The sequence below is a fragment of the Globicephala melas genome, chromosome 1, assembly GCF_963455315.2.
Source record: "Globicephala melas chromosome 1, mGloMel1.2, whole genome shotgun sequence".
NCBI lineage: Eukaryota > Metazoa > Chordata > Mammalia > Artiodactyla > Delphinidae > Globicephala > Globicephala melas.
Window position 1 is genome coordinate 180,025,327 of NC_083314.1, and position 26,464 is coordinate 180,051,790.

Consider the following 26,464-nt stretch of genomic DNA (forward strand, 5'->3'; position numbering starts at 1 on the left):
CCGGTGTCCCCAAACTCCAGTGTGCAAGGAGGCTTATTAAATGTGAATTCTGATACCACAGGTCTGGGATAGGCCAGATGTGCATTTTATCAGGACCCCCCCAGGTGATTCTGAGTGCTGGAGGAAACAATTCTCAAAGGGTGGTCAGGGGGCTTCCCTGGTGGCGCAGTGGTTAAGAATCCACCTGCCAATGCAGGGGACACGGGTTCGAGCCCTGGTCCTGGAAGATCCCACATGATGCAGAGCAACTAAACCCGTGTGCCACAACTACGGAGCCCGCGCACCTAGAGCCTGTGCTCCGCAACAACAGAAGCCACCGCAGTGAGAAGCCTGTGCACTGCAACGAAGAATAACCCACCCTCACCGCAACTAGAGAAAACCCGCACACAACAACGAAGACCCAACGCAGCCAAAAATAAATAATTTTTTTTTTTTTTTTAAAAAAAGGGGGGTGGTCAGGACCTCTGGAAGCCCCTGCAGGGGAAGTGGAGACAAAGCTATTTCCATGGTACCAGTAAGACATTATTTGCCTTCTTCATTCTCCTTCTCTCACAAGAGTACAGTGGAGTTTTCCAGAGACTACATCCCATGTGATACGGAACAGATCAAATGTAGCAGATAAGAGAATCCAGCTGTCTTAAGCTGTAGGACATTAGAGAGATTTACAAAATTGTCAAACAATTCCACTCATCTCGCTGCATTTCCTTTGTTTTGGGAAACTGTTATTCCAAAGTTTCTGTTTTAACTTTTAAAATGGTAAATAATCATAGACATAACTCACATAAACAAAAGCTGGGTCCTCAATAATTTTTAAGCGTGTAAAGGGGTCCTGACATCAACCAGGTTTGAGAGCCACTGATCTAGCCCAACTCATATTTTAGGGACGAGGAAATTGGGGCTCAGAGAGCCGTGACCTGCTGAGTCACATAGTGACAGACACTAGACTACCTTGTGGGATGGACTGGATGCTCTCCAAGTCCCTCTCAATAAAACCTGGGATTGGGAGACAGCCTCACTGGCCGGATAGTACATTGTCCCAGAAGTCACATCAGATGGCTTCTCAAATGATCTGGAGTGTTTTTCTTGGAAGCTGCTTGCTGGAGAGGGAAAAGCAATGGGTTTTGGTGTCAACGCTGGCCTTAGCGGGCTCCAGTTCCATTTCTTTCTAACTGTGCAATTGGGGCAAGTTATCGAATCTCAGAGTTTCCTCATGTGTGAAACAGGAATGACAAAGATCTCACAGGGTAGCTCTAGGGTTAAATGAAGCCAGTGGGACTTGTGTCTAGTACTTAGTACTCATACATTAGTTTCTACCTTTTTTTATGAAAGGGACTCAGAAAGGAGAGACATAAACCATAGTGGAAAACAGGACTGACAAAAAATTTCTCCCAGCTTCCTTGTGAAAGCTTCTGGGGAGAGAGAGGTAGAAGAACACATTTGCAGCTTCTTGCCATGCTCCTGAGTAGTTCCCATAGATCAAGCTCAGCTGGTGCAAAAATGGTCCGTTACTTGAATTGTTTGCTGTTGGAAAAATTCCCACTTGACAACACGTGCATGCATTTCACAGTATCTATCTTCCTGATCCAAACACATCATCCCAGGCGTCTTCTCCTCTTCCCCATAGTCATGACCTCTGTTCTACACCCCTTTAGGGCACCAGCACATCCTATTAAGAGTGCTTTTTTCTCCCCAGAGGATCCCAAAACAGTCTGGGAACATGCGCTCAGTCTGAGCTTGGTCCACAGGGCTGACCGATGTGACCAACTTGACCAGAGTGGTGAAACAGCCCTTTCTCTGCTAGATCTCCAGCCCAGATGATACATTTTACTTTCAAATGCAAGCACCACAGTCCCTTTTTTCACAATACACAACAGTGTGAGACAAGGACTCACCTCTGTCCTCTTCCCTTAGGCTATGTTACAGACACTGAATTACTTTCTGGTTCCACAACAGGGCCTGGGTCACTGTTTTGCCTGCTGTTGTCCTTGTTACCTCCCACTGCCTTGCAGTCCTGGCTCACAGTTTCCTCTCTTTTCCCAGGATGACTTGGACACCTCCCGCGATGTGCCCACAGTAGTGGGCTTGTCGCTGCCTTCGTTTCTATCTCCCTCACTGTGCCATCAATCCGAAAGGACAGGGACCATGTCTATCTCCTTCCTAAGTGTATTTCTATCACCTTCCGATGCTCTGCATATAACAGATGGCCACTAACTGTTGCTGTCCAATGACAGTTTTGTGAAAGGGGCACCATTCAAGCCAGTTGGTCTGGGACAGTCCTTGTTCACACCTGTCTTCTTGCATAGTTTTAATAGCAATCCTTTTCACTCTCAAAATTGTTCTGGCTTGAATGATAAATTATGTTGGTATGCTAGTTTTAAATGGTATTATTTCTTCATAGTATTGTACTTAAAGAAAAAAGATTTAATGAAGTATAATTTATATGCCAACGATTTCATACATTATAAAAGTGTACAGTTGGATGATTTTTAGTTAATTTATACTGCTGTGTAACCATCACCACAATCTTTTTTTTTTTTTTTTTTTGCGGTACGCGGGCCTCTCACCGCTGTGGCCTCTCCCGCCGCGGAGCACAGGCTCCGGACGCGCAGGCCCAGCAGCCACGGCTCACGGGCCCAGCTGCTCCGCGGCATGTGGGATCCTCCCGGACCGGGACGCGAACCCGCGTCCCCTGCATCGGCAGGCGGACTCTCAACCACTGCGCCACCAGGGAAGTCCCACAATCCTTTTTAGAATACTTGCATCACCCCAAAAGTTTCCAACACGCCGAAAGTGCCTGTTTGTAGTCAATCTCTGCTCCCACCCCAGCCCTAGAAACCTGCGATCTATTTAATGTCTGCACAGTTTTGCTTATTCCTAGAAATAAATGGAATAATATGTAATTTTTGTGTCTGGCTTCTTTCACTTAGCATAATGTTTTTGAGGCTTATCCATATCATTGTATTTATGAGTAGTACATTCCTTTCTATTGCTGAGTCATATTTCATTGTGCATAATTTTGTTTATCCTTTTATCTGTTGGCTATTTGGATTGTTCTAGGTTGGGCATTAAAATATAATTAATTGTTTTGAACATTTATGCACAAATCATTGTGTGGGCATATGTTTTCATTTCTCTTGGGTAGACACTTGGGAGTGAAATTGCTGGGTTATATGCTAAGTGTATGTTTAACTTGTTAAGAACTGCTAATCTATTTTTGAAGTGGCTATACCCTTTCCCACAAGCAGTGTACAAGGGTTCTAGTTTCTCCACATCCTCGCCAACGCTTGATACTATCTTTGTGATTACAGCCATCCTAGTGGGTGTGAAGTAGTATCTCATCGTGGTTTTAATTTGCATTTCCCTAACAAGGTTGAACACATTTTCAAGTGCTTACTAGCTACTCACATATCTTCTTTGGTGAGACCTCCATTCAGATCTTTTGCTTGTCCACTTAAAATAAATATTAGAATAGACTTATATTTATAGAAAAGTTGCTCAGTTCAGAAAGTTCCCTTATATAGCCCTCACCTAGTTTCCCCTATTGTTAGCAGCTTGACACTACCATGGTATATTCGTCATAACCAAGAGTTTAGTTTAACGCTATTAACTAAACTCCAGACTTATTATTACAAGTACCACTTTTCCACTAATGTACTTCTCCTGTTCTGCTTCCATCCAGAACATTATGTCATCATGTCTCTTTAGTTTCCTCTGATCTAGGAAAATTTATTGTCTTTTCTTATTTTTTATGACCTTAACAATTCTTAATTCTAGGTCCTTTGCCATTTCCATATCCATTTTAGAGTCCGTTTGTTAATTTCTACACAAAATGCCCCTAGGGTTTTACAGGGAGGGTGCTGAATCTATAGATTTTGGGGAGAACTGCCATCTCCACTGATTTAGATCTTCGCTTCAGCAACGTTTTGTAGTCTGAGTGTATAGGCTTTGCACTTCTTTCATTAGATGTATTCCAAAGCAACTTTTGTCTTACTGTGGATAGAACCTTCCTAATTTCATTTTCAGATTGTCCATTATTGGTATACAGAAACACCTAATATATGTATGTTGATCTTCTGTTTGGAGACTTTGTTACCTGCAATCATGTCATCTGTGAGTAAACACAATTTTACTTCTTCCTTTCCAATCTGAATGCCTTTTGTTTTCTTTGCCAATGGTAGTGGCACTTTGATTGGGGTGTTCAGTCTATTTCACGTGTAATGTGTACTGTCGATATGGTTGGATATATGGGTGCCATTTTGCTATGTTTTCTATGTCTCATGTCTTCCTTGTTCCTTTGTTCTCTTTTTACTGCTCTGTTGTGTTAATTTCTATGTGTGTGTACTACCTTAATCCCTAGGTTGATTTTTTCCCCTCTAGGTTGATTTTTTAACTAAATCTTGAGTTATTTTCTTAGTGGTTGTCTAGGGATTACAATATGCATCTTTAATGTATTACAATGTACTTCAGCTTAATATTGAACATTTCTGGTAAATATAGAAACTTTACTACAATATAGCTCCATTTTCTTGCTGTCCCTTTTTGCTATTACTGTCATGTATTTTTTTATCTGTATATTGTAAGCCCAATAATATATGTTATAATTACTAGTTCAAACAATCTTAAATTTTTTTAAGAGAAAAAATATAAAGTGTCTTATATTTCATCATGCATTTATCATTCCAGAGATCTTCATTCTCTTTCAGAGACTGGATTTCGTAGTTCAGCCTTGTAGCAAATGAGAGAGACTCAGAATCAGAAAATGCAGAGTAGCTTCAAAGAGGGCAAACAGAGCAGCGCCTCCCCAGACGCCTGCCATCCTCCAGGGGCTAACTATCTGCAGGGCACCACCTCCTGTGTGTCCTGCTTCCCTCCCCGTATCAAAATAAGCTAATGCCTATGAAAGTTCCTTGGGAATTTCAAGTACTGTATGATTTAAGATACCATTATTAATATTATCTAATTTGAAACAAGAAACTCAGCTCAGGGAAGTTGACTTTCTCAGCTAATTAGTGGCAGAACTGAACTTTAACCCAAGTCGACTAGGGCCGAGCCCAGCACTCTTTCCTCATCAGATTAGCAGGCCATAATTATGCAAACTCACAGAGACATATTTTCACAGAGAAACTGGGTATATCTGTATGTTAGAGACATTTAGTTGGCTTTAAGTGGAAAGGTAAATTGAAATGAACTTTCAATCACTAGTTTGGGAGACCAAACAGCACTTGTAATAACTTTACAGGTAGAACTTTACACAATTGCTTTCTTCAAGATAGACTTTGTACCTCTCATAACTTTCAACTTTTCTGCAACTACTTCCTTTTTCTGTTAGGCTTGGTTACAAGGAAAACCTACCATCAGAGTTTGCTGCAGGAACAAATTGATTGCTCTAGTCTGAGATTTGGCAAAGGAGAAATTATGCTGAGTCAATGTGACTAAACATCTGGACACACCCAAGTTACCACTGCAAAGCATCATTTTAGGCAAACATGTTTAAATATCTAATCAAACAGCCAATAATTCTTTCTTCTATTACTAATGGTGCATGCTACACGGCCTTCTCATTTCTTGGTTAAAGTGCTAACAACCATGGCCTTCTCATTTCTTTGTTAAAGTGCTAACAACCAGCAAAATATACTGCTTCCCAGCATGGCTGGAAAGCTACAGCAAACTGGCTTAAGGAGAGCAGGGCTGGGACAAAGGCAACTCTCCCCAGAGATGAATGGAGTAAAGCCAGGGCTGGCTGGGGCCAGAGTTTCATGCTGACCTTTAGTTTTTAGAAAACCCTCAAATTCTTGGCTTTTAATGCTTAAGTCAACTCACATTACTATTCATCTTCACAATTTTTTGCCTTGCTCTAATTCCCCAAATCCCAAATCAAAGCCTGGGCAGGAATTCTACAAAACAACCCTTCTCTGCAAACCTCCCAAGGCTGAATCCTTTGTTTGACTTACATAAGAGGGTGTGTAAGTAACATACTAGTTGGGATAGATTTGAAAATCCCAGCTCTGACACTCACTTGCTGTATAATTCCTGCAACTGAACTCAAATGGCTTGTTTGCCGAGTGGGTAGGAAGAGCGATTTTGAAAAAACCCAGAGATCATATGTTCTAAAGCCAGAGTGTACGCGTGTGATGTGCTCAGAAAAGCTAAAAATTTAAGACTGTGCAGAGACCAGAAGTTTTTCTCTTTTTTTTTGGCCACGCCACGCGACATGCGCGATCTTAGTTCCCCGACCAGTGATTGAATCTGCGTCTCCTGCAGTGGAAGTGCGGAGTCTTGTCCACTGGACAAGAAAAATCAGATATAAAAGTAATGCATTAAATAAACATGTACTGTTACACGGGACCTCCTGATGTTCTATACTGTCAGCTTTGCAAGAGTCATAGCAACGACGTGACCCTGGATGAGGCCCAGATGTAAGGGACAACCTGCTTTATAAGAACTAATGCAGTTCAAACAAAAAGTCCAGTGCAGTTCAGGAAGACATGGCCTAGAGTTGACCAATGAGTCTCAGGGAAAAACCAATGACCAGGAGGACCCGCGAAGGCTCCTGTCACTTAGCTCTCCGCCTGGGTGCTGCCTACAACTTGGTGTCGCCTCCTGGTACCGCAGATAAACAGCACTGCTCCCCCAGGACCCAGGGCTGAACTCCCCTCTCATGCCCCTCCAAGCCCGCCGGCCACCTCCAGGGGATCACGCCAGCAAACTCTCTGTTCTGGTCTCGTCCCACCGTCAGGTTTTCCCTTCTAGTGCATTCATCCCCATCAGCAGACACACATGCTGGGCTATCGCCTTCCTTTAAAATAGAAACCTCTCCCTGACCCTTTGCCCCCCCCACCCCGTATTACTCACTCAGCCTCTTCTCCCACGTTCCCGGGCACCTACTCTGGGTACGCTTTCTTCCGCACCACTCGTGAAGATGCTCTACTCGCCGACGGCCTCGTCAGAGCAGAGGCACTCCTGATGTCTCCTCCCATGTGAAGTGAGCTCTGTTACTGGAACATTCCTGCTTCCGCCAGCTCCTCACAGAGGGCCAGGAGAGAAACAAAACTGCCTGAGTTTGGGGGGAGCCCCTGGCATGGCCAGCCTGACCACTTCTTCCCTCTCTCTGGGGACCTCGGCTGCCATCAGGGAACCTCTTGGTTCACGTGGAAGCTTACGAGAAATGCAGGGTCTCAGGCTCCACCCGAGGCCTCCTCAGCCAGAATGTGCACTCAGTATGACCCACGGGGGAATCTTACGCACATTAAGGTTCAAGATGCACTGCTCCCGGCCCTCTAGTTCTGAGGCTCGGTATCACGGAATTCATTTACCCACAGACAGAAGCCACATTCTCTAATCACAGCTTTAACAGTAACGAAGGTGATATTTCGATCTCCTATCTGCCTTATTCTTTTGTTTATTAGTTGGCTCTGAAACCGGGAGAAAGTGATGGCATTCACTGGCTCCCTCAAGCTTCCTAGACCTGTTGCCAAAACCTGCGGTCACTGCTCAGTTCTTATTTTAACCCGTCAGCTGCTCTTGACGCGGCTATCACTTCCTCCATCTTCAAACACTTCCTTCACTTCACTGCCAAATACCACACTCTCCTCACAGCCACTTCTCCTGGTCCCTCTGCTGTCGTCCTCTCTTCCTACTGCTCCAGGCCGCAGAGCCCTTGGTTCTCACAGCTATTCGCTCCCCGATCTCCCCACCTCTTGCCTTTATTGTCACCTTCATGGGTCAGTTTCCAAATGTGTCTCCAGCCCCCACCTCTCCCCCTGAATGCGACTGCCTCATGGACCACACATGCAGGTGAACACGGCCACAACCTAGTCCTCTATTCAGAACCACCCTCAGCTCTTCTAGAACCTCCAGCCTCCTTCACCCTAGGGAACCACAAGGCCGTCCTGTTTGCTCAGACACACGTCCCGGGAGTTACCATCCTCCTTTCTCGACATGCGGTCCCTCGGCGGACTCTGAGTTCTAACAATAAAATGTGTCCTGAATCTGGCCCTTCCTCCCCGAATCTACTGCTGCTAGTCCGAGCCTCCATCCTCCCCCCGGGACGCTGCGGCAACAACTTCCCGTTTGGCCCCCTTTCCTCCACGGGTCCCCCATCTCTACACACACAGGCTGCTCTCCACCCAGCCATCTGAATGGTCTTTTAAAACACTAGTAAGATCATGGGACTTATCTTCTCAAAATCCGCCCTTGGTTCCTTGCTATTTTGGAATCTTCTGAGGACACCGCTGCCTCAGGTACCTACTTACTCCGCGTGGAGACCTCTTTGCCCAGGGATTTGCATGGCTTACCCGTTCTTTCATTCAGGAGTCTACTCAAATGTCATCTCCCAAAAGAGGCCTTCCCTGACCACACAATCTAAAAAGACGCTTTCTTCCCATCCCTTCTAATCTTTTATTCAGCTTTTCTTTGCTCTGTAACATTTTAAATTTGTATAACGAGTGTCTTCCCTCATTGGAATGGGAGGGCCCCGGGTATAGGGCCTGCTCTGTTCGCTGCTGAATCATCAGAACCCAGCGCTTGCCGGGGACAGGTGGGCCCTCAGACATGCCCTGGACGAACTGCTGCTTTTTGCCCGAATGCCGCTTCCCTTCCCTGCTTCCATTTCTCCCCCAAATACCCAGGACAGTGGTCCCTTCTCATTCTCTGCTCACAACAGGAACTTGTTAAATTGACACAGTGAAAATTTCAACCCTCCATCACCCACCCTACAACAACACTACAGAATCATTGGTAGGTATATAAACAGAGGCTTTAGGAGAAAAAAAAGGCGAATCTTCCATCTAAAATAGCCACTTCCCTAACCGGGAGGAAAGTACTTTCTAAGAAACAGCATCACATTAGTTATAGAATAACTGCTGCTTTGCATTATCAGAAAGGAACATGTAGGTCATAGCATGGTGACATCTGTCCCAGAAGAGTAATGTCTTTGCAAATCAAGAAAAATATTTGTGTAAATACCTTTCAAAGGGTGTAGGAATAAACGCACATCAAGAGCCTTCTGATGCACTGGTTGTACCTTTATTATTTTTACCTCGTTCACTAATAGTTCCGTGATGCAAGGTTACCATACACAGTTAGATAATGTCTGCATTGCACATCTAAGGCTATACAGCAAAAGAACCAGAATTAGTACAAATACAAGAACTATATTTACATTCTGTATACTCAGGCTCCGAACATCAGATAATATTTACATAATAAAACATGAAAATGAGAATCTGAAATTAATAATGTACATTGTTGCTAAGTGTGCTCAACTCCTTCCCTGGGGAGAGATCAGTTTGCAAAGTCTTGGTTCAAAAAGGCCACTTATGCTTCATGGGTTTTGTGCATGAGGATGGTGACAAGGGACTTGAAGTCTCACCAGACAAGTACTTCAGAGCCACAAAGTCTAAGACGACTCACAAGAAGGCTGATGGATTCCTCGGGTGAACTGATGCCAGAATACGCAGCATGAAAAAAATTAACTTGAAGACATGAAAACAACACACGACGGCCAGGGTTTGGCAAGAGACCAACCTCAACTCGGACATTCCGTCTGAGCACAAGCCGTTTTGGCTGAATTTTTAATGTGAAATTTGTATCAACCCTAACTTCTTCCTTTAAATGACTAGAGGCTTTCCTAAGATTTTATGGGGCTCGAACACAGGTTTCATAAATGGCCTTTTGGAACACAACAGCAGCAGATCATCTCTCAGCTGATATCTCCATTTACTAAGGAAGCACAAATCAATACATTCCTGCTACACAGTCATGGTCTGGCCACACACTTGGGTGAATCATCACTGGCCACAGTGGACAGCTGCAGTGCACACGAGTTAGAGTCCTATTTAAATACATTCAGCAAACCTTCTGAGAGCAGCAGCAAAATTAGTCTCTTTCTTTTTAAAGAGCAGGTTAACAATCACATTTTAAAAAGGGAACCAAAAGGTAAAATGAAGGACCCAAGTCAAACAAGAAATGAACAAGCCCTGATACTGTCCAGGAGAACCCTAGTGGAACCCAGACGAGGGAATGCCAAGTACCAGCAGGTGCTACACGCTAGGTCATCCTTGCTTTTCCAGTTCAATGTGCAATTAATTATAGCTGTATAAATATACAAATACCTTACAAAATTAAATATCCCTGTAAATTAGACAACAAGCAGCAGACAACAAAGTCTTTGCTTTGATATATGTGCCAGGAGAAGTCATTTTACTTTAGGTACCAAAAGATCTTCCACAATGGCTTCATTGATTCCTTCATCTTACAAGAGCTGAAAAATCTCACCCACAATTTGAGTAGTCGTAGTTGGGAAAAATCATTTCCCTCGACTTCCCTCACATTACCAAAACGTACTGGAATCCAAGTGCTCACCCAGCTGCCAAAAGCAGCCCTTCCCTGCGCTCGTGGCTGTGTGCGTGGGCTGGCGGACCCCGCAGAGCCCGGCCTGAGAGCTCAGTGACCCCCAGGCAGGCGCGGAGACAGGAGGCTGTGAGCACTGGTCTGGTGGAAGCTGTGAGGCCGTCTTTTGCTCTGGCGGGAGAAAGGAGGATGGGGGAGGGAGGGGAGGAGATGGCTACTCTAGCGCTCATTTCCCCTAAATTTGTATAAGTGTTCTTTCTTGCTTAATTATTATTTCCTCGTTTAAAGGTGTGCTTCAAGAAAAAAAAAAAAAAAAAGCAAACAAACCAACCCTTAAAAGGTGGTTTCCTTAAAGGTCTGAGTTCTTTCAACTTTCCTGACACTATGGCTTCCATGAAAGCCTCATAAATAATTCCTGCCATAAATTCTCTCTCAGAGCTTCAAAGTGGGGATGGACCTGCCTGGAAAGGGAACATCAATCCTGAAACTGCTCCAACTCCAATCTGAAAACAGACCCCTAGAGAAAGGGGCACCAGTGGGGGCTGTGTACCGGGGAGCCGCAGCCAAGGCCCCCACTGCCTCACAAGGCCTTCTCACCTCGGCCTCTTCTAGTGTCTGACATTCCAAAGCAAAGACTTTCCAAGCCAGTTTTGTTTAAGTTAGGATAAAAAACATCTTACTGTATCACTTGATTCTATCTCCCTCGGCTCCCCCCGGCCTCCTTTTGCCACAGACACGGGTCCTCCTATCAGACTCTGTAACAGCAGCAGCAGCCATGATTTAATTCGAAAAGTAACCTTCAAATCTCATCTTCGTTTCCCTGAAACTAGATTTAATTTCAGCCCAGGAAGCTGTCTCTAAGCACGGGCAGACCCTGGATTTGAGTGGACACTGGAAGGGCACATTGTGTCCATTAGACAAGAAACCTCTAACTACTTTAAAGTCTGAAGCACCATTTAGAAAACAAGTAACATTAGAGTTAGTGACCTACGTTTTAAGGAGAGGAAGAAAGTTAAAAAATCTACCATAGAATTTTTCTTGATCATTTTTCAGGTAAGGTCATAGCCTTTGATTTCTAGTCTTTCTTTTGTTAAGCTCTCCGTGACTCCCTTTTCCCCTCTTTGCAAAGCAATTATGATGAACGAAGCCAGGAGATGAGCCCCTCCAGGAAGGCAGAGGCAAGGGTCTGGGTGCTGGCGAGCCTGCCCAGCACCCATCCTGCTGAGCGCACGGGCCCTTCCCCTTTGCTACCTGAGAGTCAGCACCCTCGAGGCGGAGGACCCCCGGCGGAGGATCTCCACCAAGTGGCAGCAAGCAGATACCTTCCTGAACACCTGAAGGATGGATGGTCAGAGGTGTGAGCGAGGGCAGTAAAGGATGGTACAGAACAGCCCCACGTCAACTGGCAAAGCAACTGAAGTAACTGGAGGCCTTCTCTCCCATGTCATTCCTGTGACACTTACTGCAGCTGAAAGAGAAAGAGCATCTTCCACAATGGCCTCTGGAAGCAGGCGATCCTGTTCTGTCACAGAAGGAGGCTACCGGCAGTGAGCTCCTCCTTCCTCCTCTGGCAGTACTTCCACGCACGACGGAGATAACCAAGGAGGAGACAAATGACCAGGCCTGGGGCCAGGGTTCAGGTGGACCCTCTTCTCTGCCCGGCCAGGGTTCAGGTGGACCCTCTTCTCTGCCCCCAGGTGTCCTTTTGCTCTTAGTGGTGGCAGGAAGTCCGTTATAATTCTGGGGTCCAGAAAGCAAAGCCTGCCATGTTCACTTATCTATGAGCATAGGGAGACAAGCATCATTGAAAGTGTTTTCAATTTGACAAGGATCACTGAAAATGACCTCTGGATTCAGAGGGAGACATCCAAGTTTACACTTAAGAGTTCGATTTCTTTGATCAAAGGGAGCTACAACAATCACAAGGTCACTACCTGGCATTATCATAATCATAATGATGACAAAGACCATCAAGTTCATCACCAGATAGTGAAACACTCCCTCCTTGTGGGATATTTGTATATGACATCATGGCACTAATTCCAAACTGTACCACTGTCATTACTAACTCCAAGAACAGAACTGAGACTCTGAGAGAAGAGGCTCCCTCCCAGTGGAGACAAACAGCTCACAGGGGCCCTGCTGTGAGGAACTACAAGCATCCCACTGACCCCCACTGTCAGGCCCAAGTCCCACGGTCCTTTGAAATCCATCAGCGATAGCCTTGGCTCTTTCCTTCTTATAAGGTCAACAGCAGCCACTGTCCCAAACCTGCTGAAAAGTCTCTTCCACTAAATGAAAATTACATAACTATGTTCTAAATAAGCCCTAATTTCAGAGAATATACCTGTCCCATTTTTAAGCTCACTACAACCCTTTCCCTGAATGGAAAATGTAAGGATTAGTCATGGCAAAAAGAGACAGAAGGGGAAAAGGTTAAGTTTTTTCCTCTCAGGTTCTAAAAAAGACCAGATGTCTCTTCCTTTAGTCTCTAAGCCACCCAAGAAAAATTAAAATTATATCACAATGAAAAGAAAAAAGTATTATGTTGTCCTGAACAACAGACAGAGATATCCAAAGACAGAAGTACAGACATCAGAGGTGGTCATATGGGGACCTATCACACAAAAGGAAGCCAAAATTCACCAAAAAATAATTGGGAGATTCACTGGATCCCCTCTGGATTTTTGTTTTTTTGTTCGTTTTTCCCCCCCTTTTGTTAGGCCACATGCTTCTAACAAGATTCTCAGCACAGGAAAAAAGAAAAGAGTACAGAGCAATGGGGACGGGGGCCAGGAGCGACAGAAAAAGTGCTGGACGAGAAGGGACGAGCACTTAAGCCACAGGATCACACACAAGAATAACCATCAAGAATCACAAAGAGGAATGAGAGGTAACACTTTCTTTATCTCTCGGAAGGCGAGTGAGGGCGCTCGGCAGTCACCTAGTACTTCGGTTGGCTTGGGCATCTGCGGGAGAGTTTTGACCTGTGGGCAGAAAAGGGATCAGAGGATCAGACAGACGGCAGGACTGGAAAACTGGATCTGGGGCTCTTGCCCTCGCAGGTATTCCTCCTCTGTGCTCCCCTCCTTGCATGTCCTCCCATCCTGCACCGCAGGCCCGGGTCTCTAAGCCCCTGAACAAAGAGGCCGGCCAGTGGTCCTCCTCACTCTGGGGACCCTGGGACACAAGCCCCTCACAGGATCTGAGGCTGGATCATATGGCCGAATATTGGGAGACCGTTAAGGTTCTCACAATCTTCCCTTTACTCGGTCCCACAGACCCCAGCTGTAGACCCCTTAAGAATAAAAAGTCAAAGCAGGAGATTAACTGGGTACAAATGTGACCAGAGTCTCTTTAGCCATTCGGGACACCAGATGCCACCTTATGAGAAGCTGAGGGCTCATCGCCACCTTACAACCACACTTACACTCCTGTCCTTCCTCTATTTTAAACTTGTTTGCAACAAGACTTCCTTTTCTGTTTATGTTGACGTCCCTGGAACCAAAAACCAAGGAGAGGAAGCAAACACGGGAACAACTTCTTACCGTATTGTGCCAGCAAGGAGTGGGTTAAAGGCATATAACCAGTCGTTCATGTCTTTGTCATTGAGAGCCTGCAAAAGGACCCCACGGTGCTTTGTGCATACGGCAAAGGTGTTCGGTGTCTGAAAGAGACACAGGAAGATGAGAAAGTTACTATGGATACTGGACAATGGGGACCACCAGCCATATTCAGCGGGCACACGGCCCTTCACACTGAAGGTTCAGAGACACCAAATACAAAAGAGAGATTCCACACCACACGACGGAGTTCAGAACTCAACAGGGAAGGCTCTGCGTGGCAATGAAAAGCAAGAGAGGGCAGGACTGACCTTCACCATGGCCTGCTGGTCCTCACTGTATTCCACCTGCGCTGTGGACAAGTTAATGATGCCACGCTCCACCGGGTCTTTGTCACTGTTATAGATGAAGACATAGGGGCGACGGACCACGACAAAATGTTTAGCCCAGTTGCTGGAAAGTGGCTCCTTGAAATGCAGATATCCTTTCTTAGAGACCACTGAGCTGAAAAGGACAGTACAAGAGAGGTTAGTTTCTCACAAAAATAAAGTGATCATGAGGCAAGGGCCATCAAAACAGACCCAGGCCAAGTCCCTAGGCTGAACGAAACAGGCAAATGATCTACTTGGTCTAGAATCTTATCTGCTGAAGAAATGCAGCGAAAGAGCACAAAGCACCACCACCACATGCTGTGCCGGGTGGCGGTGATACACCTGGAGTGGAAACCCAACCAGCACTCTTTCACCCTGATTCCATTTGCATTAGACTGTAATGCAGACGTCATGTAGAAGAGCTGAAAGTAAATTCCTGCTAATTTGTCTTTTAATACCTGGCATCCTTGTTCAATATAGTACTCACCCTGGTCTAATTTCTTCAATATCTGGAACAAGATTGAGAAATTCATTTTTTCCTGCTCGGGCCAAGTAGGGCGTTTCCACAGTTGGGACAATCTGAAACTGTTCAAATTCTGGGCAGGGACTAGAGGCCTGGGAATTGGCTTCTGGGGTCCTTGAAAAGAGAGAGGTTAGGAAGAAAGGGGGTAACAGGTGCTTCAGTAAGGTCAATACACAACTGTCTCACCAGGAGGAACAATGCCTCTCCCTGAACACCAGGGATCTTGCAAACATCACTTCCAGAGAGCTTGGCTAAGAAGACAAAGCTGGCGTCCGAAACGTAATCCCAAATTCACCTGGTGTCATCCTCCGGCAGTTACAAAGGAAACTCATCACTGATGACCACCAAGTCACTCAGTCTCTCTTCCTACCCTGACGCCCTCTCAACAGAAGGGTACTGAATATGAACGCCATTCCTCTATATGTTTCTATTTAGTCTCAAGGCCATACCTAGGGCGCCACCTAGGGCAGTGGTTCTCAAAGTGAGGTCCCTGATCAGCAGCATCAACTTCATCTGAAAACTTGCTGGAAATTCAAATTCTCAGGCTCCAACTCAGACATACAGAATTAGAAACTCTGAATGGGGTTCAGCCACCTGGGCTTTAACAAGCCTCCCAGGTGATGCTGATGCCACTGAAGTCTGAGGACCACTGCCTGAGGGGCTGGCAGAGCGAGCAAACACATGGGAAGAACCTGGGCCCCTGAACGGCTGTCTGGAGCAGAGCTGCTCCACCAACCAGGACCAGCTCTGAACTGATGTGAGAGAGATAATCCCCCACGCTCTGTATTGTTATCTTTGTAGAGCAGCTTAGTCTAATTAATTGCATTTCACCAATTCCAAAAAGCCCATTTTTCTCAAACTTTACCATTTCTCGAATTGGGATGCATCTTGTAATTGATGGCATGTCACATTTTAGTTGGCATTGCTTTTTCTTTTAATGGCATATAAAAATAATGTCTTAGAGTTGATGGCATCCCAAATTCAGTTAAATTACCTGGCTGTGTTATTTTCTCCAGCCCACTGCCTCAGTGTTGATACAGGAAGATAGACAGCTGGATGATAACCAGGTGGGTTGTGACAGGTGAGCATAATGAATGGAGACAGGGCAAAGGAGACTGATGGCGCACTGCACAGCAGTGATTCTAACGATGAATTCGTGGAATCATTCATGGACTTCATCTCTATTCTTCTTACCTATATGCTTTCTTGTGTCATTAAAATATTTTTTCCAAAGTAGTTTCAAAATATTTTTCCCAGGATGGGGCTTCCTGTGTCTGATCTGACTGGGGAGACAATCAGGGGTGTGAATACAAGAACAAATCACGCAAAAGGGGACGAAGAAGAGGAGTCAGTGACTTGATGCAGAAAGTTAGTAAAACGTATGACGTTAAGAGACGTCAGCAGCATCTTCCCAGTCACTGTGACATCCAGAAAAGGCTCCCACATGTTTCCCAAGGCTGCCTAGGGGGACGGTGCTGCCCTCGGTTGAGAACCACTGAGCTAGCGGAAGGTTGGCATTTCCCTTGGTTCTTACATTAGCTTTTGTCAGTGAAATCTGGGTACTTACTTCTGATCCAAAGAGTTGCCCCTAGCATCTATCAAAGAGGGGCAGGTGGAGGAGGGAGTGAGGGTAGCACTGCTAAAACTGGACACAGAGGGATCCCGTCCGACTGGAGAGATATCAGACAACTGGAAGAAAACAGAACACAGCAAGTGAGATTCAGATGAACAAAACCACCTCTGCAGTAAGAAGCTTTGACAGCCAGTGACCTCATGTTCATAAATCCTCTTCTGTTTCAGGTCATTCAAGAAAACAATCCTTACGAATATTTTATGGCCAAAGTGTCAGAACAGGAATCAAGACATTTATAAAAGAGGCAAGGCTAGCTTTTTATATTTATAAAATATGTTTATATTTTATATTGCTACAGCTTCCTGCATTAACTAAATGACCCTATCTATATGTGCCGAGAACTAAGAACAACAGGCACTGTTCTAAGAATATGGCAGAGGCCCTGCCCTCCTGGAGCTTACACTTTAAGTGGAGAAGGCAGATAATAAACCAATCAACAAACACTTTAAGAAGTGTCAGGCAGGGATCAGTGCTACAGCAAAAAGTAAAGCAGAGAAGCAGGTTAAAAGGTTTCAGAGAGCTGCTGGCCTTACATAGGGTGGTTAAGGAAATCCGCTCCAAGGAGGCAACATCTGAGCAGAAAAATGAAATAAAGAAGTGAATCATGGGACTATCCGGAAGGTTATACTGGGAAAATGCACAGCCACTGTACACAACCTCAAGGCGGAAAGCTTGGAGTGTCTAGGGAATAGCAAAAAAGGTGAAGATGACCAGAACAGAGTGAATGATGCAGAAATTCTTTAAAGTGTTCACCTCACTCTTTGTTGAAGGCAACAAAATTTCATGCCACCAAGAACCTCAGGACTTCTTGTGCCTTGCCATATAATAATATATCACCCCCTGCAGAATACTCTTCTCCAAGGGATTCAGGGAAAAGCCCAAATGTTTCCCATCTCATAATTACTCTAAGAGACACAGAAGAATACTTTTATCTTCAGAAGTCAGTGTTCTGACTGAAAAATTAAATAAACGAAAGAGCGGATATGTCATACATCCTCACATGTAATGTTCTGCCCATCTCAAGCCACCTAAAAGCAGCAAAGCCTGAGGACAGGAAGTGAGAGCTGCTCACCTTGCAGCCACTGATGCTGCCGTGCACCTGGCCGAATTCTCGGTTGAAAGTGTGGGTGAGAAGTTGCAGGCACTAGGGAAGAGAGAGGGAAGAGTAAGTTTCAATGGTTAAACAAAGCCCGGGATTAAAGCAGGAAGGGAAATAACATGCCTACGACTCACAGTGGAGCTCAGGTGCTGCTCAAATAGCTCTAGAAATTAACTGAGTACATAGCAAGAGAAGCCTGGTACATGCCTAACAAAGACAATAAAATGAGTGGATAAAAAGCCATTCTCATGACTACAAAAGTGAATTACCGTAAACACCATAGTTTAAAGCGCTTAAGAATGCGACAGCATCCCTTTCATTCTCCATTTGTCCTGGTACTAAAAGGCATGGAGGTTTCTGGATGGACATACATTCCCAAATCAACTAGACGACCATTCGATTATTGAAAAGAACACAAAATCCCTCTTATTTCTATATTCCATTGTCAGCCAGTTGCCCAGACCCACATGCCTGGTGGTCACCCTCAACAACCTCTCTGCCCTCTCCTGCTGTTATCCAGGCAACAAGGAATGCGGATTCTACCTTCCAAACGTCTCTCCCGTGATTCCTCTTCATCCCACCCACCCCCGCCATAGTTAAAAACTTTACCGTTTCTCATCTGGATTACTGAAATAAAGAATTCTTTCTGCCTCTAGCCTGTCTCTTCACCACAAGTCCATCCTCTTTACTGCTGCCAGAGAAATCTTCCTAAAACAAATACCTGTTTGAAACATTTCCAAGTCACTCCCGGGATATTCTGGACGCTTTAGTCCAGCACATAGGCTCTTCGTGATCTGGCCCTGCCCTATCTCTCCAACTCCATCTCCTGTCCCTCTCCTGCACGGATTCCCTCACACTGATCATGCAGGACGCCGCTGGCTCTCTCCTGCGCATCCTTCCAAGGTCAGTCCACGAGTACCCTCCTGGGCAGGCCTCTCCTCCGGCTCCCACAGCATTCTCAACCAAACCTCTATTGTAAGCTTGTCACCCCCTCGCCTGTCAACTTATTAAGGGTAGAAGTTAAGTCTCATTTACTTCTATATTCACAGTGTGAGCACAGGCCTTGAACAGAGGCCCTCAAAGAAAGATGAAAATGCAAGTGAAAAAAACAGAAACACCAGCTCACAGAGCCTCACGGGGGAAAACGCTCAGCAGAGGCAGGGGGCCGCACCTTGGTAGCCAGCTCTTTCTCTCGATCCACCAGGCTTTCAACGTCTGTGGAGTCGTAGCCACTGCTCTCACTGGGTGTGATGGCACTTTCAAAGGTGGTGGTTGAGATCTGAGAGGAGATGCTGGTGGAGGTGCTGAGGGTCCCACTGCTGAGGCTGGGGGACAACGAGTCGCTCAGGGATGTGGGGATGCTGTCACCAAGTCTCTCACGGAGCAGCAGGAAGTGGCGGGTTTTCTCCACCTAAGAAGATCAACACTACAGCCTCAGCAAACACAAAGCTCATCAAGATCTTAATAAGCAAAATATTATGCCTCCATCATGATCGAAAACTGCAAAGCCAGGATCACAGACAGGAGGTGAGTGTAAGACTGATGCTGCGGGAATCTTGCCCGAGAGTTCACCTGTGCACCCCGTGCCCCAGCGTACCTCGTGCAGGAGCTCCAGCTTCTCCAAGTCCCACTGGTGCTCAAGGATGAGGCTGTCTCCACGAGGCCGCCAGCCTGCTAAGTTCTCTTCTCCCCGCACATATGCCACTGATGTATCCAAGATTTTCCTTCTCCTCCTCTGCATGCCTGAGATAAGAGGAAACAACTCGTTTTTCCAGAAAAACATCCAATTCCAATTTTAGCTCAAAATGACTTAATAATTCACATTATATGGCACACTGAGACAGTTTAGTCTCAAGATACATGGGATTTTGATTATTAATAAAAATTTATCCCTTTTGCCCCAAAGCAACTCTCTAAACTTCTTTTAAAAACTGAGTTTTATATTCTTTAATAATTATGAAGCTAGTAATGCCTCTTGAGAAAATGCTAGTTTTTTTTGTTGTTGTTGTTGTTGTGGGTTTTTTTGCGGTACATGGGCCTCTCACTGCTGTGGCCTCTCCCGTTGCGGAGCACAGGCTCCAGACGCGCAGGCTCAGCGGCCATGGCTCATGGGCCCAGCCGCTCCGCGGCATGTGGGATCCTCCCGGACCGGGGCACGAACCCGTGTCCCCTGCATCAGCAGGCGGGCTCTCAACCACTGTGCCACCAGGGAAGCCCCAATGCTAGTTATTATGTTAAGTGAAAATACAGAGATTAAATAGCCTGTACGCTATTGTTCTAAATATATAAAAATACATTCATGGGAAAAAAGTGGGAAAGATGTGAGCTACCTCACATTTGGTAGCTCAGTTAAGATGGTAGATGACAGACTGGTTTAGCCTCCATTATTTCCCAATAATTTTAAAAAATATTATGCTGGTTTCACATACAAGAGACATGAATTTACGTTAATTAAAAAATTTCTGAAGGAACTATCTAGACACTATAATTAGCTGCTATTGGGACTTGGATTCATACTCAAAGTTGTCTTTTTTTATCTCAATCTTACCTGTGGGCCTTGGCCTCTTTTCCACATATGTTCTCTAAACCGACTCAAATTTACATTAAATGTTTTTAAAAACCCTGACTTGTGTCCACGTTCCAGTTTACAAACATGGAAACATAGAGTGCTGTTGAAGGCCACCAAACTGGAGGAACAACAGCAGTTCAAGGAGACATTAAAAAGGACACAGGGCTTCCCTGGTGGCGCAGTGGTTGAGAGTCCGCCTGCCGATGCAGGGGACACGGGTTCGTGCCCCGCTCCAGGAAGATCCCACATGCCGCGGAGCGGCTGGGCCTATGAGCCATGGCCGCTGAGCCTGCGTGTCCGGAGCCTGTGCTCCACAACGGGAGAGGCCACAACAGTGAGAGGCCCGCATACCGCAAAAAAAAAAAAAAAAAAGGACACAGAACAAGTTCAACTTGATAATTTGTCTTTCTAGAGCATAGGAAGTTCAAATTCTAGGTTGACAGCACCTGTAAAGTTATACTGTCAAGTTATCTTTGGGGTTAAGGTTGAGAGGGAAATGGTTCTGAAGTTTTCCAAGCCAAATTCACTCTAACACGCTTGAATGTGTTATAGTATTCCACAGCCCAGCAACATTTTGTCCCATACAGCTTTTATAACTGTATTGCATGTCATAAACCAAACAGTGCTGCAACTCAGAAAAAGGAAACTCCCACCACCACCACCACCAAAGTGGCTTGTAAAATATAACTGGCTTCTCAAAAATGTATATCTATCCTACAGGGGTGGGGTAGATTTTTGATATAATGTACTCCAGTCAAATGCAAAGGTAACTATCACTTTCCTGATCCATAGCGCTTACCTGGACTACCTGTGTCTGCCATCTTGCATAAACTGAGTTCATAAATTCCAGTGACTCGATTTCTATTTGAATTAAAACAAATAAACAACTGCTTAATTTCATATAGCACAAAACCAAGAAAATCTCAATTCTCTCTGCTTAAAACACTGTCTCCTCCACTGGGTCTGCAATCCACCCTCAAATATAATTACAGACATTTCTTATCAGTCACTGTTCTTTTCCTGTTCTGAGCTTAAGAATAAAACTGAATGACAGACCCAGCAATCCCACTACTGGGCATATACCCTGAGAAAACCATAATTCAAAAAGAGTCATGTACCACAATGTTCACTGCAGCTCTATTTACAATAGCCAGGAGATGGAAACAACCTAAGTGTCCATCATCGGATGAATGGATAAAGAAGATGTGGCACATATATACAATGGAATATTACTCAGCCATAAAAAGAAACGAAATTGAGCTATTTGTAATGAGGTGGATAGACCTAGAGTCTGTCATACAGAGTGAAGTAAGTCAGAAAGAGAGAGACAAATACCGTACGCTAACACAAATATATGGAATTTAAGAAAAAAAAATGTCATGAAGAACCTAGGGGTAAGACAGGAATAAAGACACAGACCTACTAGAGAATGGACTTGAGGATATGGGGAGGGGGAAGGGTAAGCTGTGACAAAGCGAGAGAGATGCATGGACATATATACGCTACCAAACGTAAGGTAGATAGCTAGTGGGAAGCAGCCGCATAGCACAGGGAGATCAGCTCAGTGCTTTGTGATCGCCTGGAGGGGTGGGATTGGGAGGGAGGGAGGCGCAAGAGGGAAGAGATATGGGAACATATGTATATATATAACTGATTCATTATGTTGTAAAGCAGAAACTAACACACCATTGTAAAGCTATTATACTCCAATAAAGATGTAAAAAAAAAAAAAGAAATTAGGAGTCACATATAAAAAATAAACTGAATGATAAACTAGAAGGTTTATAATAGAAATGTGAAGATTAAAATTTTGCCTTTTCTTACCACAAGAAAGAAAAGATGAGGGGGGAAAGGTCTGACTAGAATGAAATGATAAACATCAGTTTCTGGGGGGTGTGGTTAAGAAGGGGACTGACTCTTCTACTGTTGTAGTGATACTTAATTTTTAAGCCGGGTAGTGATGCACAGGTAGTCACTGTGTTATTCTTCATGTACATTCATATATCTTAAACATGAATAAATCTTAAAAAGGATAAAATCCCAATGGTATGGTAAGCTGTTAGAAATAATAATAATGACATTTAAAAAGAACATTTAGTCCCTACAAAATTTTCTGAGAAGTGTTCACAATGGAACATTCCTTCCTTCCCTCATTAACTCATCTGTTTATCAATATTTTATTAAATGCAAACATTCAAGTCACTGCACTCTGGTTTATAAGTTGTGAACTAACCCTGAAAACAGCAGCTAGAAGACTGCTGATTCTGTACAGGGTACACCAACTAGAAGCTAAACTTGTCTCAAAAACTTACGAGTCTGGTGACTTTGAATAGCCGCTGCCAAAGAGGCTGCGCAGTGAGCGTGGCGGCGAGATCTTGGCATCCCGGGAATAGAAGACCATGCACACATCCTTGGTGATGACAGCTGGCTGGATACAATGATCCAGCTGAAAGCAAACAGGAGTGGGCTCCGATTAAACACAGACAGAGCATCTGTGACCACAGTCTGGGCACTACTGTATTGGGAAAGCTGCTCCCAGATGTGGGGGGTGGAGGATTTCAGCTCTACTGATGATTTCAACAGCAAATCAGAAGATAATACGTGCAAGGTCAGGTGGTGTTGCTTGCAGATGCATTTATGTTTTTCAAAGTTTTTTTTCTGTAATAACGGCTAATATTTATTACTTGTTATATGCCAAGCACTGTTTGTTCTAAATCCTTTTCTGTGACCTCTCAACAACTTTCTGAGATAAATGCTATTATTATTACCCCTGTTTAAAAGACAAGGAAATTGAGGCACAGAGAGATGAAGTCACTTGTCCAAGGACATGAAGGCAGTAAGTGGCAGCACAGGGACTTGAACTCAGATAGGCTAGTTCCAGGGTCTGTGCTGTTAACCACTACTAGGCTCTGCCCACAACTACGAAGACAAGAGGTGGTATTCTTAAAATCATACATTCTTTGAAGAATGGGAATTGGGCTGCTAAAGCTGTAATAGAAGTTATGTGACTTTCTGATTAACTAGAGACCAGGAACAGAAGTTAATATAACCAAAACAGTTAGCAAAGTATAATAAAATAACTTCACGATGTGCAGGGGGAAAGGAAGACAAAATCAGTCAAATCTTTCCTCCCCATTTCCTGTTGTAACTTTCCCACTGTTCAGGGCTGGCTGTTCACGGCAACTCAAGTTGTGGGTCTTCTCACCTCCAGGTAGGCCGACAAGGTCATGTAGATCTTTTCCCCATAGGGTGTCACTCGGTTCAGAAGGAGGGAGTTATGGAGGGAGCTATCCCACACGGCCTCGAAACGATAGAAGGTCCTAAAGTCAAAAAGGCAAGAGGGAGTCATGCAGAAGAAGCTGAAGTCACCTTAGTCCAGCCACTGCCATTGTCAGTAATGCTGCAGAATCCCACACCGACCAGCATTTCCAACTTACCAAAGTCTAACGACAGAGCAGAACCTGTGCCTTCGAGGAGGGAAAGGCAGGCGCCCATGCTCTTGCCCCCCACCCATCGTCAAGGAACACTTAAGCTATGCTTTTTGTTTTTTGACAAGCCTGCTTCTCCTCCGCCTATAAACATAAAAATCAATTGAGATCAATTGAAGGGATTAAGATGAAAAGGAGAAATGAGTATCAACAGAAACTAAAACAGGAAAGAAAGACTAAGTAAGCTCCTCTGTCAGTCAGTGATGAGGGACGGAAGCAAAGATTCAGTCATTTGGAAGCTGCAGTCTTTGTATCTCGATCTCACTCTGCTGAGCCTCAGAAATGTCACAAACACATCTGGGAGGGTTCATGAAAGAAACAGTATAGAGAGACTTGTTTTAAATAGAAGAATAAGAGGTTACTCTTAGCTGACATTTCAGCAAAAGAGAATGATTTTTTACACCAGAGCTAGCCAACTACTACTTATCAGTTTTCCAAAAAATTCACATAAGAATCTTACATTCAAATAACTAGAAGCTTGATTATTTAATAAACACCCATAAACTGGTTTTTAAAGTTGCTTTAATATCTCTCTTCCCTCTTACTAGTAAAACACCATAGACCCTACTTGGCATTAAACCTTCCAGTTCAGCAAGTCTCACCTGAAGCACTGTCCTGAGTTCAACAGCAGTGTCACAGATCAACTCCCAACTCGACCCCCCGTGTCCCTCCCTCAGACCCCCGTTAGGACTGTTGGGGAAGACACTTCGTCCACCCCTTCAGAGTGAGCTTCCCATCACCACTAGCTCTCTGCACGTGTAATACACCCCACCCAATTCATCTAGAGTTCTGCACACCTTCTCCCCTGCCCCGTACGTTCCTCCTCACTCCTTCCCAAATGGTAATCTCACTGCAGCTATCTTTTCTAGGTGTCCCATGGCAAATAGCTGGCATACCTTCTCTTTAAACACATCTCCATGCTTCTTTCTCCAGAAATAAACAGAGAAAACAATACTTAAATGAACTCCGTAACCACACCTCATCCTCTGAGTGCCAGTGTCTGAAGCCTGATTATTTCATCTTGTAGCTACTTCTAGATCTAAGTCTTCTTGAAGTACAGTTGACCCTTGAACAACAGGGTAAGTTAGGGGGCTGACCCTCCATGCAGTTAAAAATCTGTGTATAACTTACAGTCGGCCCTCGGTACCCGAGGTTTTGCCTCCACCGATTCAGCCAACTGCGGATCACGTAGTATTGTGGTACTTACTGCTGAAAACAATCCACACGCGAGCGGACCCGCGCAGTTCAAACCCGTGTTGTCCAAGGGCCTTCGGCTGTACGTGACACTCTCTCAGACATCTAGATTTTGAGGCAGTGTGTATGGGTCAAGTAAATTCTCTATAAATACACCAAAGGAATACAGAGACAACTAACAGGACAAAGATGGACAAAGCAACAAAGAGACCCAAACAGCAACCACAACAAAGGATGACAGAAGCCCTTCCCCAGTTCCTGGGCTCACTGGGCTCAGCAGAGAACCCTTTATGCATCCACAAAGCTCTGTTTCGATCACATCTAAATTGTAATTTGGTTTAAGACAAATTCTAATATTGGGTGGTGAAATCCATTACTTCGGCAGAAGCCACTTGAGGGCCCTGTCCCTGAGACTGCTCTTCTATTGTGTCCCAGGGTCTGCCGAGGTGCCTGGAATGGGGCCTGCCTGTCGCACTGCAGGTCTGGACACCCCGTGCAGAGTGAAGCGAGGCCCCTCCTCAGGGCGAGGGCCCTGGAGACACTTGACAGCAACAAGCACTTCACTGCCGCCTGGAACCCGCCACTCATCAAGCTCCACGCCAGAACCTAAGCATCTCCTGCTGCCAGTAATCAGGGTTCAAGATTCCCTTTCCACTGAGGCAGATGTTTTGAATTTGTGTGAGAAAGCCTCTTCACATTTCTGTTTTCTGGTTTTCACTTAACCTAAAGAGGAAACTTCACTGGCAGAAACTTGGCTAACAGAAAAATTCTGACATCGCTAAAATCTCCCTGTACTGGGATGGAGGGAAAAAGGTGGGGTTTTTTGTTGTTTTGTTTGGTGCCTGGGAGTTACTGCAGCACATTCTTTTGAAATACTCACCAAGGGTGGCAACTCTTGAGAGGTGGTCATAAGAAATGCAACCAAGACTGAAGAGAAATGTCAATGAAATCAAGCTAGCAAGAGAATCTGGAGTTAGAAACAGGGCCGAGTCCTGAGACATGCTGTCCTGTATGGCGCTAAGGTGGTCAGGATATAATCCCAAATGGATTTCTCAAGATGTTCCGGACAACGGCAGTGTGTGAGTATATGTATGTGTGTGTCTGTATGTGTGTGTGCGTATGTGTTGTGTGCGGTGTATGTGCATCTTTAAAAAAACACTTAGGCTAAATTATCATGTATCACTTCCTTCAGTTTTCTTCCCTAAATGAGACGAAGGGAGAGATGGGGGAAAATTTCCTTTACTACTGAATCAGGAACTTTTTCTTTTCCAAAAGCAGAAAATAAATAGATGAGACAAGCAGTCCTGACAGGAGAAAGAGAAATGTTTAAAAATAAAAAAAATATTTCTCACAGACTCAGCTACTCAAATAACTAAATCGGTCTCTACTACTACACAGGACAAAACGAAGAAAAAAGTGAACAATTATGCAAGCCTGAGATTCCTTATGAAATGAGGGGAGTAACATTCTACTTTGTAATGTGGAAGAGAAAAACTTGAAGGGGCATAGAGTAAAATGGGCAAGTTTACTAAATGGAATGAGAAAATAATTAAGAACTCTACAAATTACTTAAGAGCCTACATGTGAAACTATACATGCATCAGAAAAACCCAGGGCACAAGGGTGCAGAATAAGGTCTTGCTCTATCTTAGGTGGGCGCAAGTTTACATGGCG

The 26,464-nt window shown here is 44.7% G+C and overlaps 1 protein-coding gene across 13 annotated transcripts in view; it reads right to left on the reverse strand.

The window, feature by feature from the left end:
* Nucleotides 1-9,008: 9,008 nt before the first annotated feature.
* Nucleotides 9,009-26,464, reverse strand: part of KIF1B (kinesin family member 1B) — a 148,359-nt gene continuing 130,903 nt past the window's right edge. For all 13 annotated transcript variants that reach the window (XM_070046042.1, XM_030878866.3, XM_060283243.2 and 10 more), the window contains 11 exons: nucleotides 23,314-23,428; nucleotides 22,421-22,554; nucleotides 20,908-20,969; nucleotides 19,137-19,282; nucleotides 18,711-18,950; nucleotides 17,513-17,584; nucleotides 16,375-16,496; nucleotides 14,772-14,921; nucleotides 14,225-14,417; nucleotides 13,899-14,017; nucleotides 9,009-13,337 (listed from right to left, as the gene is read on the reverse strand). In XM_070046042.1, coding sequence (XP_069902143.1) covers nucleotides 13,295-13,337; nucleotides 13,899-14,017; nucleotides 14,225-14,417; nucleotides 14,772-14,921; nucleotides 16,375-16,496; nucleotides 17,513-17,584; nucleotides 18,711-18,950; nucleotides 19,137-19,282; nucleotides 20,908-20,969; nucleotides 22,421-22,554; nucleotides 23,314-23,428 — 1,396 coding nt within the window. In that variant the 3' untranslated portion in view covers nucleotides 9,009-13,294. The remainder of the gene's footprint in view (nucleotides 13,338-13,898; nucleotides 14,018-14,224; nucleotides 14,418-14,771; nucleotides 14,922-16,374; nucleotides 16,497-17,512; nucleotides 17,585-18,710; nucleotides 18,951-19,136; nucleotides 19,283-20,907; nucleotides 20,970-22,420; nucleotides 22,555-23,313; nucleotides 23,429-26,464) is intronic.